At 34.3% G+C, this 10,996-nt stretch overlaps 1 protein-coding gene across 2 annotated transcripts; it reads right to left on the minus strand.

The window, feature by feature from the left end:
- Positions 1–976: 976 nt before the first annotated feature.
- On the minus strand, positions 977–6,884 carry LOC145108342 (coatomer subunit alpha-1-like). Of its 2 annotated transcripts, none has more exons than XM_079045359.1 (5): positions 6,705–6,884; positions 6,354–6,561; positions 5,744–6,238; positions 1,391–4,356; positions 977–1,278 (listed from the first exon to the last, which is right to left on the minus strand). In XM_079045359.1, the coding sequence occupies exons 2-4, from the start codon at positions 6,559–6,561 to the stop codon at positions 1,439–1,441; spliced, it is 3,621 nt and encodes a 1,206-aa protein (XP_078901485.1). In that variant the 5' UTR covers positions 6,705–6,884; the 3' UTR covers positions 977–1,278; positions 1,391–1,438. The 2 variants fall into 2 exon arrangements, with proteins under 2 accessions (XP_078901485.1, XP_078901484.1); XM_079045358.1 differs by having other exon boundaries at positions 6,354–6,585.
- Between the last annotated feature and the right edge of the window lie 4,112 nt (positions 6,885–10,996).

A 10,996-nucleotide genomic window follows, 5' to 3' on the forward strand; every position in this document is an offset into this window, starting at 1 on the left:
AACCATATATATATATATATATATATATATATATATATATATATGTTTTAAAATTATTCCAACTTTCTAATTAGAAGTTTATAAACTTTTAATTTTTTTAATACAACGTTTTAAATTAATATTTAACGAAAGTAATTTAAAATGTTATAAAAAATATTAAATTATCATACAAAATCTAAGGGGGTGTTTGGATACGAAAAAAATATGGTGTTTATTGCTTATTGCTTATTCCCACCACAATAAGCTAAGTTTAAGTGTTTTGATAAAAATCCTTAAAAATCAGCTTATTGTGTTAGAAATAAGCTAATTTTAATAAGCATCTCCTCCCTTGCTTATTGCTTATTCCCACCACAAATAAACTAATAAGCAATAAGTTAATCCAAACATCCCCTAAAAAACACTTTAAAAATGTTGTAAAAGAAAGTTTAGAAATAAATGTATGAAAGTTATAAAAAAATTGTAAAAAAATGTTTAAAAAAAAAAACTAGTTAAGAACTTGTAAGAAAATTTTAAAACATTTAAAAATATTTGGTTTCAAAGCATTTGTATTAAAATTATATGAAAGTATAAAAAAAGTTTTTAAAAAAATTATAAGCAAAGTTTAAAACATTGTATTAGATAAAACTTATAGAAAAAAAAATCATAACATTGTTGTAAGAAATTATAAACATTCTTAAGAAATTTATATATATAAAAAAAAATAAAAAAAAAAAAATTTGTTTACGTTTAGGTAACTTATATTTTTTGTAAACATTTGACCATTTAACTTGTTAAATGTGTTCACTATTACCATTGTCACCTGCTAACAGGTGACAATGGTAATAGTGAACACATTTAACAAGTTAAATGGTCAAATGTTTACAAAAAATATAAATTACCTAAACGTGAACAAGACGAAAAAGTAATTACCCTCTCAAGTCATTTTCCCTATAAATAGTCGTTCAAACATCAAAGTTATCAAAAGATATTAAAACAATAATAACAAGAAGAAATAAATAAAAGCTGAATCTCAACCTGAACCTGAACAAGGATAACCTGATTATATGAAAAACACATTAAAATATCTTTAAAAGCAATAACTAGTTAACTATAAGGGTAACTATATCTTATGTAATAAAAGTTATACCCGGCTTGTCCAAACGAAATTAACTATCTTCACTACTATAAACACAGTATACTCAATGTTTACGCCTATGCAAAACTTCAATAAAAGTACAACTCCCACAAAACTCGTATTTTTTAAAAGTATCAAGAATCCGAAGGCTCCCTCTGTTTGAACTGCAAGAATTTGAACAAGGCATCAATATTTTGTCTATTACAAGAAAAATAACACATCAATAAGAAAAAAAGAGTCGGTGAAAAAAAATAATAAACCAAGAGAGAGAATTACCTGATAGTAGAAAAAAGCGAGGCTAGCATCCCGAGAAAGAATTTTAAATCATCTTATCTGCGCAGGAGAACACAGTAAGCCCGAAGCATCAGATCCCACCACCGAAAGATTACAAACACCACAAATCTCCCCTTCTTGAGAAACAACAAAATGCGAGCTACAATACGGACACACCACATCCTTCTGTCCCCTATAAATCGGAACATAAGTCGCCCCACAAGTCACAAACGGATTCCTGAAGTCATAATTCAACTCCGTAGAATCCCTCATGTTCCTCTCAGCCGCCTGAATAACCACCCGTGCTTTCTGAGATTGATTCTCAGCCGTTGGATTAGTCTCCAACAGCCGCCTTGCAAAACTCGATGCTGTAATAAGATTCCCCCCCTTGAAACACACAGTCATCGCATTCATTAAAGCTAATCTCAAGTGAGGTATCTGAAGGTTACAATGAGTAAAGTAAGCAGCTAGCTCTTGTTGTCGAACAGGGTCGTCTTTTAATTCCCTCCTTTTTAATTCCATTTGTAACCCCAAAACATATTCTTTCACAATTACAACCAGTTCTTTTACTTCATCCACTTCTCTTCGTGTCTCAACTACTATCAAAGGAATTGTATAAAGAATACTCATGAAAAGACGTAAAGCTTCGGTGAACTTTCCTGAAGTAGTAGCTTTGTATCCAGCTTTTAATTTGTCTTCCAATTGGGAAAAAGTAAAGATAAGTTGAGGTGGGGCCCGGGTGGATGTGGATTCACTCGAGTTTCTCTCAATGGGAAATGAGATAAGTGAGGCTGACGTGGAAGCATACAGGAAACTATGACTACCCATGTGAAGATCAAGAAATAATGATTTTAAAGGTGTGAAATTTTTGATTGCCAGCTGGCGGTTTAGTAAACGCATGGCGGTGTCGAAGTTGCCAGCTGCCACGTGTTCGGCGGCAAGTGAAGATTTCTGGGCCCACATGTGGGTTGCGGGTAAACCCGGATTAGGCGGGACAAAAACCGCTGACCTGGCGGTGGAGGTGGCTTTCGGGGTGTCGAAATCAGGTGGAAGTTCAAGATCTTCATGATCCCAACCTCCAGATTCGTTATCTTCATTTGGATCTTCATCATCCACAATGCTGATGTCACCATTGTCCACGTCAGCAACGTCCAAATCCTCAACCCAATCAGCATCTGCAGCATCTTCATACTCTTCTTGTGTATTATCAAGACTGCCTTCAAAGATTCCTTTTGTGACCCTTTGCAAAGGCCAATCACCACCAGACATAACAGGAGTTGGAGGGATTAAAAGAGAAGTTGACCTCAAGGGCAAAATCGGAATATTATCTTTAAGCTTCACGAAAAGTTCTTCAACAATATCGTTCATTCCATGGGTTTTAGCAGTAGCAAACGCAAGTGCTAAATGACCCGAATTTTCCAAAATCTTGATTCGTTCTTTGATATCACCTAAATACAAAGCATTATGAAACTGACCCATAATGTCATTTTTGACCTCTGCAATTTTCATCATTTTGGATAATTTATCTAAATTACCCGTAACTAAATACAAAAACGATAGCCTCTCAAAATTCTTTGTTCTCTGATACGCATATTCCACAATTCCAGAATTACCCTGGCGAAGAGCCTCCACACCTAATCTATACCAATGATCTTTTTCATCTATCTCTTTAGCAGAAGCAACAGCTATTTGTATGTTCCCACTTTCTAATGCTAAATTAAAACGAGTTCTTTCATCTTTCACAAAATGAAGGGCAACTTCTGGAAAACCTTTTTGTTGAAGATACGCAATCATAGCTTGTCCACATAGCTCTGAGTTTCTTATCATGCTCATAACATGATCAAATCTCTTTCTCAACAAAGAAAGTTTAAAAAGATATTCAGTTGCATCTATCACAATCGTCCAATTTTTCCCATCTCGATCCAAACAAAAGATCGTGTTTCCAAAAATCTTTGTAATGTAAACAGGAGCATCTAGGGTTTTTATGATTCCAGAGTCTCCATTAGGTAAACAATATTTGATATGTGTCAATGTTGTGTATATAAACACACCATTATCATCCCATGAACCACTTTTCACACGGATTGTTTCATGAAGTGTGCATCGATGTGAAAGCTTTTTATCAGCGATAATTATCGAATGTTTGCTAAGTAAAGCAACACTTTCCATATCATTTGACCACAAAACATACCTTACACAAGAAGTTTGAATCTCCCCTATTACAATTCGTTGTTGAAGGTCAAAAATGACCATTTTGTCCTCCGCCCTACAAAGCAAATTACCCATACCCGAGTAAAAAATCGCATCCGTAACAACCGGAAGAACATTTTTCTTCACTATTTCATTTTTCAAATTCTTAACCAAAACTTGATTTGTGCTCTTTTCAAGCACTGCAAATCTATTTCTAGCAACAAAAACCGCTGACCCCCCTACCCCTCTTTTAGCTTCTTGAATTGCATCACCTCTAGTGACACTATCTTTAGGGATGATATAAAGTTCATAAGATCCTCCATCCACTTCTGAACATATTAAGACAGCGTTTTCTGTAGGGCTATAGGAGAGAGATCTAGGCCCTTGGTTTAATCCGGATGATCCGGGCCTTCGGATTGGGATTATTTGAGTGTCTTTTTGGGTTGAGAATTCGTAAAACCGTAGAAAACGATCTTTGATGTAGTAAAGAGAATCATGAGTTACAGAGAAAGGAGGGCGTTCTCTTTCAAATTTGAAAACTATCATGCCACTATCGTGTCCAGCTGCTAGAAGGTTGATTTCGGGGTGACAGGTGAGAATCCAGAACCTGTCGTGTTCGCGACGGAATGTTTGGAGGCTTGTTCTTTTTGTCGCGTCCCAAACGCGTATGCTTTTGTCTTCTGAGTTTGATACGATGATGTCTTGTTTTGAGTGGAAAAGAACAGATGAGACGTTGTTCATGTGACCTCTTAATGTGTCTACTTCCCATGCTTTTGAATCTGAAACGTGAAGGTGTGTGTTTTTTTGTTACTTGTTATATAATAGTATTGTGAAGATCTTAGTGTAAGAAGAAAGAGTAGATGAAAGTTGGTTTTGAGGTTCTTCAAAGCACAAACGAAGAAAAAAGCATGATTGTTATTTCTTATCCGATAAAAACAACACCACCCAAGTCCCATAGGAGAATTAAGTAGTCATCAATTATTATCAACACCAAAAAGTGCTTTTAGAGAGAAAACTAAGGCTTTGTTTGCAGATTGGCTGAAAAGCTAGCTTGTAGCTTATAAGCTAACTGACAAAAAATATGATATAAGTTAGCTGAAAGCTATAAAATGACATAAAAGAATATTTAGACTGTGTTTGGCGAGCCACAACTAGCTTATTTTTCGAACTTTTTTAAGTTATCATATTTGGCAAGCCAAAAAGTAGTTTATAAGTTAGTTTATAACCTAGCTTTTTAAAAAGCTACTTAAGCTATGTTTGGCGTACTAGCTGAAAAGCTAGCTGTTAGGAGAAAAAGCTAGCTGTTAGGTGAAAAAGCTAGCTGATAGCTGAAAACCTAGTTGTTAAATAAAAAGTTAGCAGATAACTGAAAAGCTAACTAATAAAAAATGACGTTCGGTAAAACTAGTTGAAAAACTAACTGTAAATATAAAATGACATAAAAGGGTATTTAAAAGAATGTGTTCTATAATTAATTAAGAGGTATATTTGGAAAATTTTAAAAAAGCTCCTAAAAAGCTACTCTAAGTAGCTTTTTAAAAAGATAGCTTATAAGCTAGCTGACTAAGCTACTTTTTTGCTTGCCTAACATGACAAGTTAAAAAAGCTCGAAAAATTAGCTAGCTTATCAGCTAGTTATGGCACGCCAAACACAGCCTTGACTAGCTTTTTAGGAGTTTTTTAAAAAATTTCCACATATACCCTTAATTAATTATAGAAATACAATCTTTTAAATGCCCTTTTATGTCATTTTATATCTTTCAGCTAGTTTTACCAAACACCAATTTTTATCAGCTAGCTTTTTATTTAACAGCTAGCTTTTCAACTATCAGCTAACAAATAGCTTTTCAGCTAGTACGCCAAACATAGCCTTAGAAGAATATGTTTTTTTAAAAATTATTTAAGGGTATATTTGGGAAATTTTTAGAAAATTCCTAAAAAGCTACTCAAAATAGCTTTTTAAAAAGCTAGCTTATCAGCTACTTTTTGGCTTGCCAAACACGACAATTTAAAAAAGCTCGAAAATAAGCTAGTTGTGGCGCGCAAAACATAGCCTAAATAGTCATCAGGTTCTTTGTTTTTATTTCATGATCAGCTAAGATGATATAGAACTTATCACAGAAACATACAGATGGAGCAATAGAAACAAGATTTAGAAACTGATACCATTCATTCGCCAGATTTTAACTTGACGATCATCAGCCCCTGAGACAATAAGTGGAAGAGTGGGATGAAATGAAGCCCAATTGACTCCTCGATCATGTCCCTCTAAAACATACTTTACAACAGCATCAACACCACCAAAGAAATCTGTATTCATCTGACTTAACCCAAGGATGTCATCAGCAGGTGAAACTGTTTTCTTCTTCAATGCACCAATATCCCAAACCCTAATTGTCTGATCTAATGATGCTGACACAACAAGGTCCTCTTTTGGATGGAATAAAGCACACATTACATAATGGTTGTGTCCTGTCAATACAGATATACATGTACGAGATTGCCAATTCCAAATCCTGATAGTTTGATCATCACTAGCACTAACAATCCAGGGGTACTCATGATGAAATTGAACTGTTCGGATGTAATCAAGATGTCCAAGAAGTGTAAACAAACATCTATGCAATTTGTAGTTCCATACTTTGATCTTGTAATCATCTCCTGCAATAACCATTGAGGATGCGATGTTCATTTCATGAACAAATCAGAACAATTGAATCCAGATAAAACAGTCCATTGGCAAGCATTTCAGTTATAATGTGGCATTAAAATTTACCTCCGGAGACAAAAAGCGGCTGCGATTGGTGGAAATGGACGCCGCGAACAGGACCATCGTGCTCGTCAAATTGATCGATGAGAGTGCCCATTCTGTAATCCCATAGCTGGATCACTCCACTGTGAAGACTAGCTAAGATCCATGGTCTCTTGTTGTGGAAACTCAGTCCTTTCACTCTGTTACTCTTCGTCTCGAACTTCGTCAACATCTTCGTTTCGTATATTTCCCAAAGCTTAGTTAATCAACCAAACGTTCAAACACAAAAACCAATTCAATATTTGGTTATAAAATTCAACAAGAAAACGAAACTAAAACAATCGGATATGAATACTTAAGTTGTGTGATTTTTACCTTCAGATCAGAGAATTTTGTGCCGTAACCAAAATTAATCTACAATACACCTATAGATCAACCGATAGATCGATCGGCTTGAGATTAAGTTATATACTTGTGCGTGCGTTGAGGCGTAGAGCAGAAGTCATTTGATTTGGAAAATAGATATACCATTGCAGCTTCCAGGTAGACCCACCGTGTGTCTGAATAGTCTTAGATCTGACCGTGTCAAGTTCGTAAATAAATCACAACTAAATTAGTCTAAGTTATAAAAAAAATAATAATAATAATAAAATGACACTTTAGAATATAATGTTTTGGTCTAAATATAGATTTGTCAGGTCTAAATAGTCATTTTTGACAAAACCAATGGTAGCTTGATTATTCCCTTATCTATGCTCATTTAATTCGTGTGATCATTTATTTGTTTATTATAAGGAAAATGATAATCTCTCTCTCTCTCTCTCTCTCTCTCTCTCTCTCTCTCTCTCTCTCTCTCTCTCTCTCTCTCTCTCTCTCTCTCTCTCTCTCTCTCTCAGTGATATGGACCAAAGACGCAACAAAACCAAACAATAAAGACCGTCCGAGTTAAAAACTCTTCTTATGGACTAACTACGCAAATTACCCCAAAATTGTAACACTTATAAAATTCATGACCAAAAATTTCATTTTTAATTATTAAATAATTTCATAGTTATCAAACCATTCCATCAAAACATGAGTCAAAGTATTTCAAAACATTATTATTAGAGTTTCCAATTCAAAACATCAGAGTAAACATCTCAGGCTAAACATCATGGTGTGTGCAGTGCAGTCATTCCGAGCTCTTCCCTTTGCTACCAGAAGTATCTAAAACCAAAACTGAAAACCGTAAGCACGAAGCTTAATGAGTTCCCCATACTACCACATACCATATACATAATCACATATATTGGGCCCCAACCCGACCTTCCTTGGGCCCCGCCCAGTATCAGGCTCTGCCTCGCATCAGGCCCCGCTTGGCATCGAACCCCGCTCAGTATACAGATCTGTTTCTTCCAGGCCTCGCCCGCTATACACATACAAACAATATCATATAATCATGTTAGCATATAAAGAATCATACACAATACTAATTGCTCCAGTCCTAAGGTCTCGCCTATCATGGGCCTCGCCCCTGCTCTGCTCATGATGAAATATAGAACCTCGTCCACACTCAGCTAGTGAGGAGATACGGGACCCCGCCTACACTCACCTCCCTACCAGGCACATACAAATATCACGCAGACAACAAGTATAATTTAACATGCACATAGTCATAGGGTAGCGCTCGACATCGAACCGTAGTCCGGAAACATACATACAAACATTCCTCGGGCACCTCCCGGCATCGGACCTTAGTCCGGAAAGCATACATATAAACATTCCTCGAGCACCGCCTCGCATCGGATCGTAATCCGGAAACATACAAATACCGACACATGCAAGAATCACAAAGACCTCAAGCATAACAAATATTGCTCGGGCACCGCCCGACATCGGATCATAATCTGGAAAACATATATATATATATATATATATATATATATATATATATATATATATATATATATATATATATATATATATATATATATATATATATATATACGGGCCGACATTGGTGCCTTCGACCCGTTCAAACAGGAGGAAACTCACCTCGCGCGGCTGAAGTCCCCCGGATAATCCTCTGGCTGCTAACTGGAAAATCCCCGAACTGGTGATCCTTCGACTCCCCGAGCTATCAGTACCAAAATAACACTTAATCAAGACCCAAAAAAACCTTCTTAGGGTAAAATGATCATTTTAGCCCTGATCTAATTTGGTCCATGCATAAAGCCCAAAACCATAATATGAAAGGCTCAGTACTAGGTAGACTTCCCAAGCCCACTAATGGCCCACCAATGGCTTAATTTTCTAAATTGGGACCAATCCCAACTCCTTAGGCCCAAACTGGCAAATTCAATCAGATTAGTCTACACATGGCCCAAAATAGAAGATCCAACCCCAAAACCAAGTCTAAGACCAAAAACCACTAGTACAAAAATGACCTACGAACACACCATAAAAGTGTGACCATATGCTTATAGTGACATTTTACTTTTTTACTGAAAGTGTGACGGAAGGTGCCGCCATCGTATGGGTCTTATGGTCACTTTAAAATGTAGTGTCAGTATGATATGAAAAATGTGGTTGTATCATAAAAGTGTGACAATTGGGTAGAAAATTTTGTTGCTATAATCAATCATTTTATCCAATATTATGGCGTTAAACCGTCAGTAGACATATTTTTTAGTAATTATAGTGACTGTATGTCACCAATTGGTGACATATATGTTGTTTCATTGTGGCGTTTTGCTAGTAAATTGTCACACGATTCAAAGTTTATTAAGACTATTGGGTATGTTTTGCAGACATACAATTATGGTGAACATAACCATGTTCACCAAATGACCACATGTAATTAATTTGATAAATAACGATTTGCTAATAATTAGTTGCAAAAACATTCTTTTAGTGTGACTATTGCTTATCATATAGACACATGCAATTAAGTGAAATATGATCATAGTATTATAAAGAAACACATTTTATTAAAATTGTGGATTTAATATTAGCTTACAGCCATATTTATATTACTTGTCATAACCGATACTACCAATGAGACATATAAAAAGTCGTAACTATGACTATTTTATATCATTTCGACATACATAATCAATTAAAAATAACCAAATATGATTTATAGATGCATCGGTGTGACTAACATTTATATAAAGCCACATAAAATGTTGTAGTTATGATGTGACTAATAATTATATAAAGCCACATAAATTTTATTTAATATAGTGGAACTAATGTTTATATAAAGCTATAGTTATCAATGGAAATATTATCCATTTTATTTCCAATTTTTGTATAAAATAAAAACAGCAATAAACATGATAAACTTAAAAAGAAAATGATATTAATATTAATAATAAAAAATCAATACATAAGTTTTCAGTTCAAATACTTAAGACATTAACTTGTAATCAAAAGATATGTATACAAGACTTTACACATAAACTAAGAACTATGTCTCTAGCATTTTTGTTTTGTTCACATTGCTGCTGCTCCTTGTCTATTTCATGCCCTCTAACGGTGTATATGTTTTTTTTCTTCTTAGACACTTGAAGTTTAGTGTTTTAATTTTGATTAGATGGTGGATTTGGTACCTGGAGCAACAAAAAATTATAGGTGTCAAATATTAAGACAAATATGAATAATTAATTGTTGTTATAATTGTGCATTGGTCGGGTTGACCAATGTAATCTTTAATTTCTTTTATTGCATCTTACTTTCATTTGTTCCTATTATTGCATTGTCCTTATAAGAAAAAATATAGAAGTATAATGGCTATAATTTGGTAAAATTTTCAAAATATAATGTTCTTATACCTGCAGATTACTCATCACTTACAACAGAATACTTCCCACTTACAACTTTTTTATGAATTGAACTACAATAAATAGATATATTTCCAAAACACTACATAAATAAGATGTTGATACAATGTATAAATGAGGTATCTTACTGTATTTTGTAATAGTTTAAATATGGATCAAGTCCAACCACAACTTCTCCAACTTAACCTGTATCATAACTTAAAAACTATTATTTGACGATGTACTATTAAGCAATTAAAAAATGTTTAAAATTAAAAATATGTTATGTAAACATTACATTTTTATCATGCTCAAAGAGAGTGTTTACTTTAAGTTGCATAGTTTTTGTCCCTTCTTCCTGCATATACATATATTAATGTCAACCAGAAAATTTATAATGTATATTCCTGTCAATTTTTTACACAAACAACAAAGGCTGGAGTTCTATATTTAAAATTTTTCATATAATTTAATCGTTTAAAAAGAAGTGTGGAATACCTGATAAACAACCACATGTTTAAAAATAAAAACCTCTTAGATTCTGATTATACCGAGATGTTTTAACTCCCCTTTGTACATGTAGAATACTTGAAAAACAAGACCAGCTGAACCGATCAAAGTAAGTTTCTCTGAGACTATAGTTTGTGTTGCCATTGCCATGTAGTATCTACCACTAGCTGCAACATTAACCACTGATGCACCACGGGCTTAGATTCACCCAATAATCATATTTCCTTCCACATCCTTCATGACAAAAAGTCAAAAATAAACCTTAACAATATCAGAAATCAATATGTTAATGTTAATTGACTTGTGGTCAATATTAACAAGCACTTACAAGTTAGAAACAAGAACATCACAACC

The sequence above is a fragment of the Lactuca virosa genome, chromosome 4, assembly GCF_052849685.1.
Source record: "Lactuca virosa cultivar CGN04683 chromosome 4, Lactuca_virosa_CGN04683_v6, whole genome shotgun sequence".
NCBI lineage: Eukaryota > Viridiplantae > Streptophyta > Magnoliopsida > Asterales > Asteraceae > Lactuca > Lactuca virosa.

What these genes read in the sequence shown, in the direction of transcription:
- LOC145108342 (XM_079045359.1), bottom strand. Translation starts at nt 6,561, where the DNA reads ATGTTGACGAAGTTCGAGACGAAGAGTAACAGAGTGAAAGGACTGAGT. An exon ending in GCCGCTTTTTGTCTCCGGAG is followed by an intron (nt 6,239 to 6,353) that starts GTAAATTTTAAT and finishes TGGTTATTGCAG; the next exon opens with GAGATGATTACAAGATCAAA. An exon ending in TAAAATCTGGCGAATGAATG is followed by an intron (nt 4,357 to 5,743) that starts GTATCAGTTTCT and finishes TTCACGTTTCAG; the next exon opens with ATTCAAAAGCATGGGAAGTA.